The sequence below is a fragment of the Lithobates pipiens genome, unplaced genomic scaffold (genome assembly GCF_037356315.1).
Source record: "Lithobates pipiens isolate NorthernLeopardFrog02 unplaced genomic scaffold, aLitPip1_a1.2 Scaffold_22, whole genome shotgun sequence".
Lineage (NCBI taxonomy): Eukaryota > Metazoa > Chordata > Amphibia > Anura > Ranidae > Lithobates > Lithobates pipiens.
The window spans coordinates 184,722,529-184,742,245 of NW_027507784.1; the positions used below are offsets into that span (position 1 = coordinate 184,722,529).

At 45.8% G+C, this 19,717-nt stretch overlaps 1 protein-coding gene across 2 annotated transcripts in view; it reads left to right on the top strand.

The window, feature by feature from the left end:
- The window catches only part of RFTN2 (raftlin family member 2), a 133,686-nt gene that overhangs the window by 46,905 nt on the left and 67,064 nt on the right, over positions 1 to 19,717 (top strand). For both annotated transcript variants that reach the window (XM_077448720.1, XM_077448721.1), the window contains one exon: positions 4,881 to 5,148. In XM_077448720.1, coding sequence (XP_077304846.1) covers positions 4,881 to 5,148 — 268 coding nt within the window. The remainder of the gene's footprint in view (positions 1 to 4,880; positions 5,149 to 19,717) is intronic.

Sequence of the window (19,717 nt, forward strand, 5' to 3'; positions counted from 1 at the left end):
GAGCTCCGTAACGCTCTATTTCCCCCAACAAATTGGGTAGTGATATTTGTGGACTAGAAAGTGAAAATAATAAATCGCCTGCGTATGCTGAAAGTTTATATTCCTGATCCGCTAAGGGGATACCTTTAATATCTGGGTTTTGTCTAATTCTATTTAACAAAGGTTCCAGTGACAGCGCAAATAAAAGAGGCGACAAGGGACATCCCTGACGCGTCCCATTAGATATTGGGAAATTTTCAGAATTTATGCCATTAACCTTCACCAAAGCTTGTGGCTTTGAATATATCCCTGCTATCCAGTCCAACATTCGGTCCCCAAGGCCCATTTGTTTTAAAACTCCTAACATAAAGGGCCAGTTGACCCTATCAAAGGCCTTTTCTGCATCTGTAGTCACAAAGATACTCGGCAGCTTCCTTTGGTTTGTATATTGAATTAAATTCAAAACTTTAATTGTACTATCCCTAGCTTTGCGTGTGGGGATAAACCCCACTTGGTCCAAATGAACCAACTGCGTCATAAACGGCTGTAGGCGAGATGCAAGTATCTTTGTGAATATTTTATAGTCCGTGTTTAGTAATGATATTGGACGATAGCTACTACATATTGACTGATCCTTTCCTTCTTTTGGAATAAGTACAATATGTGCCCTCAATGCTTCTACAGGTGGAGGCGCGGCTTGTCCTTGTATGTATGTTTCCTGCGACTTCATCAACGGAAATTGCTAAAATTTATTTGGGGTTCCACCAGACCTCGAATCAATAAGCAAATAATGTATGCCTGTCGAATTAATGGTGTTTTTTCAGTTCCCAACCTTCAAGCTTATTATTCAGCGGCGACTATAGCTCCCTTGGCCCACCTTCATGATACATACCAAATGCCTCTATGGGCCACTATGGATCTTATCGATTCTCATCCCATCCCTATCTCCTCAATACCATGGTTGCCCCCACTGAACCGCCCATGTGGGTTTGGGCCATGTATGGCTCATTCCCTCCGGGTCTGGGACTCCGTTAAATACTAGGCAGGATTATTATCCCCCCGCCTGCCATTATTGCATCTTACCCATTGCCCTTTATTCCCCCCTAGCTGCGAAAATCCTAGGCAATTCTCCTGGTGGGTGGACAGTGGATTCATGGATGTCCACTCTCTGCTCACCCCAACGAGAATACTTACATTTGAGTCCCTTAGATCTTCTCATGATATCCCTCTTAGAGAGCATTATGGTTACCTTCAACTCTGGCATTTCATACAACAACTTCTCAAGGCTCTACCTACTCCGTACGCGTTGACCCCTTTTGAACATGTTTGCAGGACCCAACCTCACTTTTCAGGATTAATATCTTTGATTTACTCCTCTATCACCACCTTTAAGAAACCCCCAGTTAGAAAATACCACCTTCAATGGGAGACGGACCTAGGTAGGAGGTTAGATCTCGAAGACTGGCAGACCATGACAATATCCCTTATGAAAAGCTCCAGGAATGTATCCATCCTGGAGAATGCATACAAAGTTTTTTACAGGTGGTACTATACACCATCCAGGATAGCTCGCTTTATCCCCTCCTACTCACCCAACTGCTAGCGGGGCTGTGCAAGCGCAGGCACAATGGCCCATATTTAGTGGATATGCCCTAAAGCTTGTAGATTATGGGTTAGGGTTTATACCCTACTATGTAATATGCTCCACTCTAGCCTTAGAAAGGACCCCTACGAAGCTCTCTTATGTAGACCCATCCTTGAACTTTTTCACCCAGAACGTCAACTAGCTTAACACCTCTTTGAGGCCACTAAGATAACCATTGCGAGAGCATGGAAAACCCCAACACTTAACTTTGAAGCTGTTAAAAATCGCATGAATGAAATAATGGTCAATGAAAAGCTGACATCATTTACTTCTGACACTCATGACAAATTCCTCGGGGTATTGCAACCCTGGATAACATACAATCAGCCCTCTAGGTTTAACAGCCAACTTCTTTCAATTTGATGGCGTGTGGGCGCGGCTCCCGAGGACCCCTCCTCCTTCCCCCTCTCCTGCTCTTTACTTTTTTCTGTGTTCCCCTCCCTGTGGGTACTCTCACCCACAGTCTGCAGTCTATCTATTCTTTCTCCTTTCTCTGCACATCTTTTCTGGAGACTCCCGTTTCGTGGAGTCGACATACGGACGATGGTTACAACGAAATGAGATATTTGAAACAATGATGACACACTTGGGGGAGAAAAATCCCATTTATTTTATTTTATGTTTCTCTTATATGTCTATTTAGCAGCAAAGTCTAGAATGCATGTGTCTCCACGTCAATATTCTGTCATGGTTATGCAGTGATCTTCCTGTTTGCTTACCTCCCCTCATGTGTTCAGACTAAGAGGCCAGCCACTTCCACCTGGTGGTTTTTATAACCTCTCCTCTAAGCATGGCTCCACCCCAGGCCCTATCAGGGAACCTTATATTAACCTGTGCACTGCAAGCCAACAGTGCTGATCAACCATTGTGTATTCATTTGTGTGTTTAGCTTCCTGTTACCTGCCGTGTGCTCTTCTGTTGTTCCGTTACCGACTTTGGCGTGTCTTTGACTATCCCTGTTTGCCTGTGATCCTGACCTTTTGGCGTGTCCCTGACTATTCCTGTCTGCTTGTGGCCCCGACCTTGGCTTTGTCCCTCACCATCCCTATCCTCCAGTTGCCTACTGTGGGTGTGAGCTGGGGGACCCTGGGGGCCGCGACCTGGAGCCAGTTGCAGCCAAGTCCATCCTCACCACTCGAGGCTCTGGTGAACACCTGCTGGCTCTTAGACTCCGCGCCCCAGGGAATCTTACGCTCTAACCCCGGTGGGACCTGTCTCCCGTCCGCAGCAGTCAGCTGTAGGGTCCACAACCTTGCGGTGCACTCCTGATCCCTACGGTGAGCATCTGTCACCTCGCCTCAAGGTGACCTGACATATTCCTGATGAAATCATGTCGCCCTCCACATGGCATTTTTTAGGGCACAATCGAATCCACGTTGTGATGTTTTGGGCTTTTTTCCACCCTTATTGTTCTGTGGAACACTATAATACCTATGCATCATCCCGCTTGCGGGATACCTTCTTATGTTTGATGTATACATCACATGACTGTACTAATATGTTATGATTGATTCTCAATAAAATATTTGTAAAAGAAAGTAATGTTATTGATACCCTAGCCTCTCATTTTTTATGCTGCGGAAGAGGGAAGGTGGTGTTGCCCAAAGGGAAAATAACTTGATCTCTGAAGACTGGAGTAGAGAGTTTTTTTGGTTATGCAACAGAATAAGTTCTTATTATAAAGCAGTTTTTGTAAACTTTGGCAAAGGGTGGATTTAGGTTTAGGCCTGCTTCAGGAAAAATATGCACCTGGAAGGTTTCACCCCCTTCACGACCTTGCCATTTTTTGTGATACAGCATTGCATTACTTTAACTGACAATTGCGCGGTTGTGCGGTGCTGTACCCAAATACATTTTTTTTTGCGCTAGAAACAAAAAAAGACCAACAAATTTGGAGAATTTTTTTTTTTTTACTTTTTGCTATAAAACATACCCAATGAAAAAAAAAAATCTAATTTATTCATCAAGTTTAGGCCAATTTGTATTCTGCTACATGTTTTTGGTAAAAAAAAAATCCCAATAAGCATATAGTTATAGCGCCCATAAACAATGGGATATATTTATTTCATTTTTATTTATTTATTTTTACTAGTAATGGCGGCAATCAGTGATTTTTGGCAGGACTGCGACATTGCGGCAGACAAATCTGACACTAAGTGACACTTTGTGGGGACCAGTGCACTGTCACTGTCCTAATGATACTGGCGGGGAACGGGTTAACAGCAGGGGCAATCAAATGGTTAAATGTGCTCCTAGAGAGTGCTTTCTAACTGTGTTGGGGAGGTGCCTTGACTGGGGGAAGACAGAGATCCGTGTTCTTGCTTAGCAGGAACACAAGATCTCCATCTTCCCCTCCAACAGAACGGCAGGCTGCCTTGTGTGCATAGGGAGAACAAAATCACGTACAAGTATGTGATTTCACACTGGACGACCGCCCTGCCTCAGTATATCTGCGTGGGGCAGTCCTTAACAGGTTAAACGCTGTTAACAAGATTTTTCATAATTTAGGAATTAAAAACAAAAAGTACTGTTTAATGACCAAAATAATGTTTTGTCAAGTCCTAAATACAGAAAACTATTTGAAAAAAATCTTGTGGGATTAACAAATAGTTTTTGTTGTATTGATTCTTCATGAGTTGTGTAACTAGGGACATGGCAGGGGTGTATTCTCTGTCTATATGCTTTGTGCTGGAACGGTATCTCTCTAGGATCCCTGGTGCTGTTTGAAAAAGAAAAAAGATTTCACTAAATGTCAGCTTTAACAGGTATGCATTATAGCCTGTGTTTACCACAGGGATAAGTGGGGCCATTTGACATATACCTGTCAAACTACATCCATGAAACCATATAGCATTAGGATATTTACTAAATAAAAAGTAGAACTTTTTTATGCAGTTTGTTAATGTGATTAAAAACTAGCTTTCTGCACAACACAGCCTTTTTCTGTTAACAGTGTAAAGAGACGCTGTATGCAGGAGACCTAGCTGGCAATCAAAAATCATCATTCCCTCAAATTGATTGTTAAATTGTAAAGTTGTGTTTGTTTCTAACCTGAAACTATTAAATTCTTTCAACATAATAGATAATCCCTAATTTTCAAAGCATGTGGCCTTAAATGAGATTTAAATCTTTTTAGCGAATAATTAAAGTATTTGTATTTTACTTTGCACTTTATGATCTGCTTTTGCACTTTGTTCTAACTGAAATTCCATACTTATCTTATACGATCAACCTCTTCAACCATATGTTAATTTAGGTCAATGAAGCATCCCGAAAAGGCATGAGATTTATTGGATTTCTAACAAAGCACTTTCATCAGACCACAAATACTTTGGCAGATGTAAAAAGCGCAGAGCAGAACAGAAATGGTACTGATGATGTTTATAAAAATCGGAAAGAAGGTACTTTAAGTGGCCATTCCTCCGAAAGTGGAATTGATGAAGATATTCATCCAGGGAGTGAACACTTACAAGACTCTGTATTTTCTGATGAGGGCAGTTTGCATAAATCAAGAAAAAGTCAAGGTAAAGTCTACCTATTATAATCAGAGCAATGCAAAAATAACGTTTACCACAATTTAAACAGCATAGATTGTAAAATGTCTACTTTATTTTCTTGCAACTACAAGTCCTGGTTGTCAGGGGCGTACCTAGAGCATTTGGCACCCAGGTCGATCCTATATCTGACACCAACTACCCCCCCCCCCCACGCATATCCTATGTCTGGTGCACAAGCCCCTCCATGCAGATCCTATTTCTGGCACCCCTGCAGATCCTATATCTGGCACTCCTCCCAAAGTTTAAATTGTAAAAACACCCCACTGTGCCCCCTGCATACCTCTGCACCCACCAATATCTCTTTGTCACTACTGTGTACCCCCTCTCCACAACTGCACTACCACTATACCCCTCTGCCACCAATCCCCCCCACCTCAGTAATACGATACTGCCTCGATTACTGCTGTACTTACAGTGCCGAGTTATTCCTGCAGCCTCAGCATTGTTGTCCTCCACTAGTTGGTGGTGAGGGGTGGGTGACACATCCTCAGCTCTGAGGGGTTCATGCTGTGACAGACTACAAGTCCCAGCCTGAACCCCCTCATAGATGAGGACATTACACCCCCCCCCCACAACAAGTCCCAACATGAGCCCCTGACATCCATCCTTGTGACCTCCTCCTCCCATCAATCTGCAGGTGTAATCTGCTGCCAGCTCATGCTCCCTCATGTCACACACACGTTTTAACCACTTGCCATCTGGGCCAATTCTGCCACTCAGCTTCTACATATAAAAATCATCTTTTTGCTAGAAAATTACTCAGAACCCCCAAACATTATATATGATTTTTTAGCAGAGACCCTAGAGAATAAAATGGTCGTTGCAGCTTTTTATGTCACATGGTATTTGCGCAGCAATTTTTCAAACTCCATTTTTGGGGGAAAAAAACCTGTTTCATGAATAAAAAAAAAAAAGCTAAAGTTAGACCAATGTTTTAGTATAACGTGAAAGACGATGTTATGCCAAGTAAATAGAAACCTAACATGTCATGCTTTAAAATTGTGCACACTTCGGGTACTTAAAAAATCTCTGTAGGCAATGCTTTACATTTTTTTACAGGTTACTGTTTAGAGCTACAGAGGAGCTCATGGGACAGAATTATTGGTCTCGCTCTAACGTTCGTTCTTATACCGCACATGTGTGTACATATACGGGAGCAATGTACATATGCGTTCGCTTCTGTGTGCAAACGCATATTTACATTTTTATATTTTTAGACTTTGCCTTTAAACTTTTTTTTTTGATCACTTTTATCCCTATTATAAGGAATGTAAACATCTCTTGGAATAGTGCATAACAGATCCTTTTTATGGAGAGATCTGGGGTCAATAAGACCCCACATCCCTCAAAAGAGAAAATGTAAAAGAGATGGGCTTTTAAGTGGTGGTGGTCCCCATAAGTATGTTGAGGTATATCATAATATATATATATATATATATATATATATATATATATATATATATACACACACACACACACACACACACACACACACACACACACACACACACACATCAGTCATCTTTTAAATAAATTATTTAATTCATGCAATATTAATACAAAAGAGAAAACAAAGGGGTAATGTTAGGCACATACGCATATCAAAAAAACATCAACCACAGTATCACACATGTTACACGGGATCTGCCAACATGTTTCAAGGTATACGCCGCTTCTTCTGGGCTATATTCTCCATGTGTGACTCAAAACATCTAATGTATAAACAAGACAGAGTTAATAACTGTACATTTTATCATAAATTAAAATATGTATATGCAATATCCTGTCCCCAAGCATCTCTCCTCTAGGAGAAAGCCTCTAGTGGAAAGCCTGAGATAAAAAAAAAAAGGAAAGGAAGAATTTACAACTGCCAGGCCAGACATAACATCATGCCCGAATCTCCGAGAGTCATAGAGACTCCCTGGGACCATCTGGTCACCGGTATTCTCTATGGTGAACTTCCACCAGCGGTGGATTCCTTCTACGGCTCCCCGATTGCACGGGCGACCCAGTAGAAGCACTGGAGGGTGCCAAGAGGGGGGGTAAATAGTAGTAAATAGTTATGTACAATGAATACAAATGCACAGTACTTGGCTAGTAGTAGTAACTCACATTCAACTGCACTTGTTCTGTATTGTTGAAGACGTTACAGTAAATAATTATAATACGGTGAATTGAGAATGGGAATATCACCCTAGCTTTTTGTCCTGTAATCCAGACTGCATAGTCAGCCCAGTGAAACAATATTTCTTGGCTCGCCATTCTGTGTTCCCATCCCACTCCAGTCCCCTCCACTCAAATTGAATCAACCTCATTGTTATCTAAAAATGAAACAGAAAAAAATGGAAGTGTGCAAAACCTTGTGAGCTGCCAAACTCCTCCCCTAAAGTGAAAATCTAAAATTAAAATTAAAATTAAACTAAAAAACAGCTGCCAGCACTTCCCAAACTTCCATAAATGCGACAATGCAAACTGGTATATCAAATGCGAGGAGCTAAAGAGTAAAATAAATTAAATAGCTATAAAACGAATATACATGTGTAGCGCCACCCCCGCAAGGGCCACTGTAATATACGGGTCTTCTGTCCCACACCAGTGATGGCTCACCCTCCCCAGGATCTCAGTAACACCAAAACACTCTTTAAACTTTTAGCTGGGCTTTATTAGAACTAGCAAAAAAAAAGCCCTGAAAAGAGATAAACTGATTAACAGAATACAAATATTAAGTACAATAATATACTACAACTTCTCAGTAAAAGAAAACAGGATTTGTGTTCATTCACTTTAACCACCAGTGGGAGGCCTTGCCTGAAATGCACTGAACAAGTGGTGAACAAACTGTACAACACAATACAAAGAATAACGTTCAATAATTTCCCAAAAGTGATATTACTGACTATAAGATCCTACCTAAGTCTTGCAGGTTCTAGCTAACCACTGGCCAGTGGGAATTCTGTTAACACAAACACACACACAGAGTCTGCCAGCGTTGGGGGCCCTTTAAATCTTGTGTTTGAGTACTCAGATTTTTGTGAAGTAAATTTGTAATCCACAGAATGGAAAGGGGTATCTTCACAAAGTGTCACAAAGATTAACAGATGTGGAGATCCACCTTCAGATAAAGCTGCATTAACAGTAAATAGGACCTAGCAGCTAGATCCACATACACAAGGATGGCAGAAGATCTCTCACCATTAGATGCACTTGATATATCTTCCTTCCAGCAATTGATTGCTGTCTCAGTTGACTGGATGGTGATGTGAGCAACACATGCCACAGAAACCTTCAAACAGGATAATGATGATGATTGCTGCAGCACTGAAACTGGTCTCTATATTTCTCTGCACTGTTAGCACATCTTCAGTAATCAGGCAGAATAACACACTGCAAACTCCCCTCTCATGTGTGCACCTTCCTTAGGAGAGTCACAGGCTCTGCCAGTGTTCAAGAGATAAACACATGGGATCCTTTCTTCTGTCTGCCTGTCACCATGCCAGTCTGTCTCTCCTCCTGTGTCCTCCTCTCTCTCCCCCAATCACAGCTCTCCTGAGCAGCTATCCAATCCTGTCTTTCATTGTTTTTGTTGTTAGGGGTGGGCTTCTTTCTTAGCTACCGCAGGACCCAATCAGCTTAGCCAGATAATGCAATGCAATGTTTCAGAGAGCAATATTCTGCATATATTACAGAGGCAATACTAAGCCTGTGCTACATCCACCCCCTTGTAAAAAAATGTTTGGTTCCCCAAAGAGAGAGATGAGTGCAGTTAATAATAACATAGCATTTGTACAGTAACCTTACACATGGACCAACAAATTAGGCCTATGATCTAGGCTGATTTTATGACATTTCCTAACAAATGCATTAGGTAATGGGACCTGCCACCAAAGTGTGTTAGGCGATGGGTTGGGAACATTGGTCACTGGTACCACCATAGAATGTGCCTGAGAATCAGGAAGTCTGTGAACAGTGGGAATAGCTTCTTCTGAGCTTGTTCCAGGGGTATCATATGTTAATCTAAGTGGGGGTCTCACTGCTCTCTTAGCTCTCTGTTCTTTGGGCTGAAGACTAGACTCTTCACAGGATTCTCCATCCGGTTCAAGGTGGCTTTCCTCAAACAGTTTTTCTTCAAGTTCAGAGGAACTCCCATCCGGAAACCCTTCATCAGATTCATGGACTAACTGGTAAGCTTGCTCTACTAGTTCTGAATTTCCTTGCACCTGGGGCACAAATTCTGATGCATCAGGCCGGAGCACACTTGAGGGCTGTTTAGCAGTTGATGTGGAGGGAGTGGCATCCATGGGCCCAGATGGCCACAACCATCCTACCTCAAGCTCGTCATCACTGTCATCTTCTATTGTTGTGGCCTCATCTGGCAGTAGAGGTTGAGACCTAGTAACTGGAACTTGCCTGAAAGAAGATGGTTTAGGTAACGACGTCTCTGTTCTCACAGGTACCCTGACGGTTTCACTCAGAGGTAGTAAATGATTTCGATGCCAGGTCTTCAGGGGACCCGTTTTTCCATCAGGCCGAATTTGGTATACAGGAAGACCAGGCAGTTGCTTGCAGACAACATATTGTTGAGAACTCCAACGGTCAGCTAACTTACTAACTTATGCTTTCCAGAAAGACCCAGATTCCTCAGCAACACCTTGTCACCCTGCTGTAAATCATGAATCCTAACTTTCAAATCATAATTCTTACTTTTCCGCTGACCTCTAACACCAGAAGCTTCTTGTGCCTTCTCATAGGCTGTCTTTAGGTTCTTTCTGAGCCTATCCACATAGCCCCTGTAGGATGTAGTGGAAGTTCTGTCTATTGAGACACCGAAGGCCAAGTCCACTGGCAGACGAGCTTCTCTTCCAAACATCAGTCTATATGGTGAGTAACCCGTTGCGTCATTTTCAGTACTGTTATAGGCATGAACCACAGCGGAAATGTGCCTGCTCCAATGCTGTTTTCTGTCAGATGGAAGGGTTCCAAGCATGTCAAGGAGGGTACGATTAAACCTCTCTGGTTGAGGATCCCCTTGAGGGTGGTAAGGTGTCGTTCTCGATTTTTTGATACTCAGAAGATCCAATAGCTGTTTAATGAGCCTGCTTTCAAAGTCTCTTCCTTGGTCAGAGTGAATTCTCTGGGGTAATCCATAATGAACAAAGAATTTCTCCACTAACACTTTGGCGACTGTGACAGCTCGTTGATCTCTTGTTGGATAAGCCTGGGCATAACGGGTGAAATGATCAGTCACTACCAACACATTCCCTTGACCACTCGTGTCGGGTTCCAGACACAAGAAATCAATGCACACCAGATCCATAGGACTTTGACTCTGTAGATGACCCATTGGGGCAGCTCTGGAAGGCAAATTCTTTCTCTGGATGCAGCGAAGGCAGGAGTGACAGTAACTTTCAATTTCAGTTCGCATACACGGCCAGTAGAAACGATCCCTAACTAACTTAAATGCTCTATCAGGTCCCAAGTGTCCATGTTGATCATGTAATGCATTCAGCACTGTCCCCCTATGCTTCTCCGGGAGGAACAGCTGCCAACTCTCCTCTGGATCATCCGAGGGGCCCCTTCGGTAGACCACTCCATCTGAGAGCTGCAGTCGATTCCACTCCTTGTGAACCAATCGAGCCTCCTTTGGGGAGTCTGCTGTGAGTAGAAGTTCTGGGCGACCACTCTCCAAGGCTTTCAAAGTCAGAGAAGAAAGGGGATCTTCTGTTTGATCCTTCCTCAAGTCTTTCTTGGAAAGGGTAGGCAGTCCCTCATCCCTCACTTGGGTCAAGTCACAATAGAGCTTTGGGACCCCAACAGTGGTGACTCCAATGGCTTCGGCCCCTGTCGCTCCTCTGGCTCGGTACTCAATCCCTTGACATAAAGCCTGAATGCCTTCTGTCGTCAGTTGAGTCCACCCTTCTGTATGAGTTAGCGGGTCATAGGGTCTCCTTGACAGAGCATCGGCATCCCTATTAACAACTCCAGGTCGGTACTTCAAGCTAAAACGGAAACTAGAAAGTGCTGCCAAGCATCGATGTCCTGTGGAATCCAGCTTGGCCGTGGTAAGGACATATGTGAGTGGGTTGTTATCTGTTTTGACTTCGAATTCTGCACCATACAGGTATTCTTTAAGCTTGTCCACGACAGCCCATTTTAACGCCAAAAATTCCAACTTGTGGGTAGGGTAATTTCTCTCAGATAGAGTAAGGCTTCGACTCACATAAGCAACCGGTCTCAGACGTCCATCATGTTCTTAGTACAACACACCACCTAGCCCTTCTCTGCTGGCATCAACATGGAGCTCATAGGGCTTGCGGTTGTCAGCGTAGGCTAAAACTGGTGCATTGGTCAATGTCATAAAAAGGTCCACCCGTTGGTGGCGCTGTTGATCTTTTGGATTGCAGTACCAGTGTCCACCAGCGGGTGTCTTCTAACACCCAGGGCCTGTAATAAGAGGACCTACCTCTTGGTGGCACTATCGGATCCCTGGACTGTAGTACCGGCGCTCACCAGCGGGTGTACTCCGGCAGTGTGGAGCAGACAGCATCTGCTCCGATCAGCTGTTACGTGAGGGTAATCATCAGTCTTATATATACCCGGCAAGCTCTAACATGCTTTGCCTTGGTATCACTCTATGCAAGTGCCCTGACCGCTGAAACCTGAACCTGAACCTGAACCTGAACCTGAACCTGAACCCTGAACCCGTACTACTGAATCCTGAACCCTGTATCTACCTGACCTGTCCTCATCCATCCGTCCTTACTCATCGACTGATTCCCTGGTGTATGACCTTGGCCTGGCTTTCATTGACGTCTCTGGTAGTTCCCAGTTATTGTGTGTGTATATATATATATATATATATATATATATATTTCTTGCTTTTGTGGTTGGTTGTGCACTGTATGTTTTCACTTTCCTTTTATTTATAATAAACACTTGTTATTTCACTCACATTCGTTCTGGGTTTCCTCTGTGCAGTCCACACAGTCTGGTCTAATAATTCCCTGACAGTATACCAAGGCCAGCCCTGACCAGACGTGGCTGCATGGAGGAACCATCCCGACCTGTTAGTCGGCCAATATGGATTTCAATGAAATCTCATATTATTCTCTGCTGGCAGAAGAGGATGGTGAATATTGTCGCCAGCTTCTAAAAGGGTGGACTAGTGACCAGCTGATGGAAACCATCCGATCAGCTCATTCCCTGGTGGATCAGGGCTACATGTCATTTGAGGATGTGCAGCCCTTAATCCAATTATGTGCAAAGCCAGCCCTGTCATGTTATCCTGAAGGAAGTGATGATTTTTCTCCCCCCTTCAATTTGGGCCAAGTTGAATCTCTGGTATGGTTGTTAGAGGATGATCCAGCCTATTTCATGGAATGTTATTCCTCTTGTCCACAGCAGGTGTTGTCTGATTGAATCTATTCAGTGCAATCTCTGGTTAGTCAGGCTGTGTGTGAATCAGTGTTTGTTCAACCTGTACTACAAGCATGGTCAGATCTCCTGCGTTTAGCCAAGCCACAACCTTCCAGCCCTGTCATTAACCACCTGCCTTCCCAAGTATCTATCTCCCCATTGCCTATGGCAACCTCAGCTACAGCCCAGTCTACTCCACTTCCTACCAAATACTACTATCCTGTCACCAAGTGTTGCACCTATCCTGCCTTCAATCCACCTTCCTCTTCTCCTCCACCTGTAACAGTCCCACAAAACCCTCCTCCTGCCACTGTTCCTTGGTCTTCCTTTTGCCCAGATACTTTCTTTTCTTACAGCCCTGCACCTACCTACAAAGCTGCAGTGGCTAAGTCAAAAAAGAAACAAAAGTTCTTTCCAACCCGCACAATCCTGCCAGTAACCCAACCCGCCTCCGCACCAACCAACCCAGTCCCAGCCACCCAGCCTGACGTCCCAGTTTCTGCTACCCAGCCTGACGTCCCAGTTTCTGCTACCCAGCCTGACGTCCCAGTTTCTGCTACCCAGCCTGACGTCCCAGTTTCTGCTACCCAGCCTGACACCCGGCTACCCAGCCTGATGTCCCAGCTACCCAGCCTGACGTCCTGCTGCCTACCTTCCAGTCTAACGTGACAGCCTTCCAGTCTGATGTCTTGCTGCCTACCTTCCAGTCCAACATGACAGCCTTCCAGTCTGATGTTGTGCTGCCGGCCTTCCAGTCTGATGTCGTGCCAGCCTTCCAGTCTGATGTCGTGCTGCCAGCCTTCCAGTCTGATGTCGTGCTGCCAGCCTTCCAGTCTGATGTCGTGCTGCCAGCCTTCCAGTCTGATGTCGTGCTGCCAGCCTTCCAGTCTGATGTCGTGCTGCCAGCCTTCCAGTCTGATGTCGTGCCGCCAGCCTTCCAGTCTGATGTCGTCCAGCCTGATGTCCTACTGTCCGCCTTCCAGTCCGACGTGCCAGCCCTCCAGTCTGATGTCCTGCTGCTAGCTTCCCAGTCTGATGTGCCAGCTTGCCAGTCTGATGTGCCGGCTTGCCAGTCTGATGTGCCGGCTTGCCAGTCTGATGTGCCGGCTTGCCAAATTGATGCCCCTGCTTTCCAGCCTGATGTCCCAGCTTTCCGGTCTGATGTCCCAGCTTTCCGGTCTGATGTTCCAGCTTTCCGGTCTGATGTTCCAGCTTTCCGGTCTGACGTTCCAGCTTTCCGGTTTGACGTTCCAGCTTTCCGGTTTGACGTTCCAGCTTTCCGGTCTGACGTTCCAGCTTTCCGGTCTGACGTTCCAGCTTTCCAGTCTGACGTTCCAGATTTCCAGTCTGACGTTCCAGCTTTCCAGTCTGACGTTCCAGCTTTCCAGTCTGATGCCCCTGCTTGTCAGCCTGATGTTCCAGCTTGCCAGCCTGATGTTCCAGCTTGCCAGCCTGATGTCTTTGCTTGCCAGCCTGATGTTCCAGCTTGCCAGCCTGATGACTTTGCTTGCCAGCCTGATGACTTTGCTTGCCAGCCTGATGTCTTTGCTTGCCAGCCTGATGTTCCAGCTTGCCAGCCTGATGTTCCAGCTTGCCAGCCTGATGTCTTTGCTTGCCAGCCTGATGTTCCAGCTTGCCAGCCTGATGTCTTTACTTGCCAGCCTGATGTCTTTGCTTGCCAGCCTGATGTTCCAGCTTGCCAGCCTGATGTCTTTGCTTCCCAGCCTGATGTTCCAGCTTTCCAGCCTGATGTTCCAGCTTTCCAGCCTGATGTCTTTGCTTGCCAGCCTGATGTCTTTGCTTGCCAGCCTGATGTCTTTGCTTGCCAGCCTGATGTCTTTGCTTGCCAGCCTGACGTCTTTGCTTGCCAGCCTGACGTTTCTGCTTGCCAGCCTGATGTTTCTGCTTGCCAGCCTGATGTTTCTGCTTGCCAGCCTGATGTTCCAGCTTGCCAGCCTGATGTCTTAGCTTTCCAGCCTGATGTCTTTGCTTGCCAGCCTGATGTCTCTGCTTGCCAGCCTGATGTCTCTGCTTGCCAGCCTGATGTCTCTGCTTGCCAGCCTGATGTCTCTGCTTGCCAGCCTGATGTCTCTGCTTGCCAGCCTGATGCTCCGGCTTACCAGCCTGATGTTCCGGCTTGCCAGCCTGATGTCTCTGCCTTCCAGTCTGATGTGCCGTATTTCCAGTCTGATGTGCCAGCTTCCCAGCCTGATGCTTGGATACTGGTGTTCCAGTCTGAAGTGCCCATGCCTCAGCCTGAAGTTTCGGTGCCCGCTACCCAGTCTGCGGAGTCGGTGCCCGCTGTCTGCCCTGACGTGCCCGCTGTCTGCCCTGACGTGCCCGCTGTCTGCCCTGACGTGCCCGCTGTCCGATTTGAAGTGCCCGGTACCCAGCTTGACGTGCCCTCATCCATGGTGTGGTTTGAGGCCATTAACCTGGGACAATTACACCTAGTTGGAGCGTCCGGAGGCCGCTCCTTTGAGGGGGGGTACTGTCATAAAAAGGTCCACCCGTTGGTGGCGCTGTTGATCTTTTGGATTGCAGTACCAGTGTCCACCAGCGGGTGTCTTCTAACACCCAGGGCCTGTAATAAGAGGACCTACCTCTTGGTGGCACTATCGGATCCCTGGACTGTAGTACCGGCGCTCACCAGCGGGTGTACTCCGGCAGTGTGGAGCAGACAGCATCTGCTCCGATCAGCTGTTACGTGAGGGTAATCATCAGTCTTATATATACCCGGCAAGCTCTAACATGCTTTGCCTTGGTATCACTCTATGCAAGTGCCCTGACCGCTGAAACCTGAACCTGAACCCTGAACCCGTACTACTGAATCCTGAACCCTGTATCTACCTGACCTGTCCCCATCCATCAGTCCTTACCCATCGACTGATTGCCTGGTGTATGACCTTGGCCTGGCTTTCATTGACGTCTCTGGTAGTTCCCAGTTATTGTGTGTATATACATATATATTTCTTGCTGTTGTGGTTGGTTGTGCACTGTATGTTTTCACTTTCCTTTTATTTATAATAAACACTTGTTATTTCACTTACATTCATTCTGGGTTTCCTCTGTGCAGTCCACACAGTCTGGTCTAATAATTCCCTGACAGTCAAGCTCCGTTTCAACTGAAGGAAAGCTTGTTCGCATTGATCAGACCACTCTCCTCTATGGACTCCCGAGACTTTCTCACTCCACTGATTTGCCGGACTACTTCTGGGATCTCTTGCTCTCCATCATCTCCAGCACGCAAAAGCTCAGTGAGAGGTTTGGCTATTTTGGCAAATCCCTCCACAAACCTCCTGTAGTAGGAGCAGAACCCAAGAAAAGATCTCAGCTCTTGCACATTTCTGGGCCTGGGCCAAGTGGTAACGGCTTCCAACTTCTTGGGGTCAGTGGCCACTCGCTCCGCTGAGACAACGTGCCCAAGGTAGGTGACTGTTGACTGGTAGAACTGGCACTTCTCAAGGGACAGCTTCAATCCCTCTTCATAGAGTCGCTTCAGAACCTTCTCTAGACGCTCCTCATGTTCTTCCAAAGTCCGTCCAAAGACAATTATGTCGTCTAGGTACACTAACACTTCAATTAAGTTCATATCACCAACAGTCCGCTCCATCAAGCATTGGAATGTAGCAGGGGCTCCAGACAGACCCTGTGGCATCCTTTCAAACTCAAAGGACCCCACTGGGCAGATGAAAGCGGTTTTCTCCCGGTCATCTGGATGCATCGGGATCTGATGGTACCCAGTTCTCAGGTCTAACACGCTGAACCATTTGGCACCTGAAAGGCATTGCAGGGCATCTTCTATTCGTGGAGTGGTGTACTGGTCTGGAATGGTTCTTTTGTTGAGAGTGCGATAATCGATACAGAGCCGTAATGACCCATTTTTCTTCCTCACCACCACAATGGGAGAAGCATAGGGACTTCGGGACTCCCGAATAATTCCCGTCCTCTTCAACTCCGCAATATATTCTCTAAGGTCATCTAAATCAGCTAATGGTATTCGTCGTGACCTTTCCCGAAATGGCCTATCCTCTTGTAGACGAATATGATGCTGTGCACTCTCTGCGCATCCCACGTCAAACTCATTTTTAGAGAAAATCTTCCTCCACTTTAAGAGTTGTGTTTTTGCCCGTTCTTTCCATTCAGATGTCATAGGAGAGCCTTTTGGATAGAAATACTCCTCTGGTAACTCTTCCTTGGCTTCCCCCGCTACACTGTGTTGTGTGATGGGTGTGGCTGGATTTACCTGCCCTATCATCATTCGGGTCCGAAGCTTCACTGGAGAATCAGTAACATTACGAACACTGACAGGAACTTTTCCATGGGTTCTCTGTAAGGCCTTCATAGAGATTACTTCCGGAATCAGTTCCAAACCTGAATTTGTCTTCTGTGAGTCACCTTCAAGGATAACATAAGGACCCAATTCAGTTTGACTGAAGCCCGCAAACATGTTACTTCACCTGGCTGCAAGACCTTTTCCATCTTGTCCAACTTCCACAATTTTCCCACTCCTTCTGTTGGGGCCTTTTGTTCATGGACCAATCGCTGGTACACTGAGCGCAGCATCGGATGTACACTTTTAGCTGCATCTTCACCCTCTATGACCTGAGGAGTAAGTAACCGACGAACCAAGTCAGTGTTCGTCCCCACAATCAAGGAACTCCGATTAGCCCCCGGGGGGCGGGGACATACAATGGCCAATGTGTCGGAAGTCTCTTTCTGCCCTACAACAGATGGGCCAAATTCAAGCTTGACTGGAAGATATCCGTCATAGGGGAGCTTCTTAGTTCCTATACCCCAGATCTCTAGACTTTCTAACTTCTGCAAGGGCAGGTGTTTCAGGTGTTTATCATAGAAATCACGGTAAATTAGAGTCACTTGGGCACCAGAGTCTAGAAGGGCTTTTGTGTATACACCTTCCACCTGAACTGACACTATAGCAGAAGGACCCACCAGCTTGTCAGGCAACTTGCTTGGTTGTTTTGATGCAGCTTGCTTGGCTGTTTGGGCTTGAATCCCTCTTTTGGCCTGGGCCCGTTTCCGTTGTCGTCTGGACTGACTGTTTTGGTTGTGGTGTGCAAGGATCTCCCGTGATCTGGGACCCGACTCTGAGAGTAGCTTGGGCAGCCTAACTGAGACTTTGTGTGAGGCTTGGGACAAAGGTTTAGGCCTTACCTGCCCTTCATTTAAGACTTGTGAACTGGAGCGAGTTGACTTAGATGGGCACCCGGCTGGCTCCCTCACCAGGGCCCTCTGGAGTTTCCCGCCGGCTTATGAGGTACTCTTCGTGGCTTTGTTGGGCTGGGACAGTCACGTTGATAGTGACTGATACCACTGCAATTATAGCAGGCCACTGAACTAGAGGGCTCTCCAGCAGGAACATTCTGTATTGCCTCTGCCCTGGTTGGTTTCAATGTCTTTCCCCCCTCTGGTATGGCAATTCTGGCAGACAGCGATGTCATCAACTCCATCATCTGTGACATCTGAGTTTTCAAAGCCATTACTTCAGACTGGACTTCAACTATGCCCATGGTTCCTACTTCTACGGTGAAAGCCGCATGTGAAGCACTAGCAGGTTTTTTAGCCTTAATTAAAGCCTCTTCTTCTAGGATAGTTTTGACCAATTTGGAGTAAGTCAATGGCTTGTTCTGGTCTCTAGCCCGAAATTTCAACATTATGGGATCCAGTGGGAGTGCTCCTTTAAGAATTTGATCCAACAAAGCTTTGCTTGCATGACTCGGCTCCATGCCTCCTTTTAGAATGACCTGATGAAGGATTTTATCCAGTCGTCGGACATAAGCGGATAACTCTTCTCCTTCATTTTGATAGGTGTGTGAGAACATATAAATTAGCTCAGCACAATCCTCCACCCCTCCAAAAACCTCTCGTAAAGCTTCCAGACACTCAGTGGCTGTGCAGCCTGGCTTGTCCCTTTTTAGATTTCTGATTACATCTGAAGCAGGAGATCTTAGGCTCTCGATTAACCTTTGTCTTTTTACTGTGTCAGCGACTTCCCATTCTTCCACAACCTGCACTGTCTGATCTATCCAGGTTTCGAAGTCCTCTTCCCCGGATGGCACAGGGACCTTCCCAGAATAGAACCGCAACTTTTGATATCCATAATTGGCAGATGTGGCTGAGTTTTGTGCCAACGTTTCCACCAGCTTTCCCATATCTGTAAAGAATGTAGCAGGAGGGAACCCTGTAATTGGGATGGAAGTAGTAGCTGATACTCCTGGTCCTGATGTTGTTGAGCTAGCATTTTCAGGGTGATCATCCAGCATACTTGGCCTTATAAGCTGAGCTTTGAGATCCCCTGGTAACTGTATGCTATCTCCCTGGAAACAGGTCGGGATTCCTCTTTTGCATTCTAGCAAAGCATAGGTGGACGAAGCTATCCGATCAACTTTCAGGTCCAATATGAATGTTTTCTGATCAGGCATCAAAGCCAACACTACTTGCTGGACCTGTTTCTCAGTCCAGGTGGCACCAGTGAGACTCATAATTACACAGAGCCCTAACCTGCCATTTTGTTCTTCACACCACTTGGCAGCAATGACCGGGTCCATCATGGTGACTGGGCTGGTAGAGGTAGTCATCACTCTGTGACAGGGACCAGAAGGTATCCCGGACGAGCCCCCACATGTAGCGCCACCCCCGCAAGGGCCACTGTAATATACGGGTCTTCTGTCCCACACCAGTGATGGCTCACCCTCCCCAGGATCTCAGTTACACCAAAACACTCTTTAAACTTTTAGCTGGGCTTTATTAGAACTAGCAAAAAAAAAAAAGCCCTGAAAAGAGATAAACTGATTAACAGAATACAAATATTAAGTACAATAATATACTACAACTTCTCAGTAAAAGAAAACAGGATTTGTGTTCATTCACTTTAACCACCAGTGGGAGGCCTTGCCTGAAATGCACTGAACAAGTGGTGAACAAACTGTACAACACAATACAAAGAATAACGTTCAATAATTTCCCAAAAGTGATATTACTGACTATAAGATCCTACCTAAGTCTTGCAGGTTCTAGCTAACCACTGGCCAGTGGGAATTCTGTTCACACAAACACACACACAGAGTCTGCCAGCGTTGGGGCCCTTTAAATCCTGTGTTTG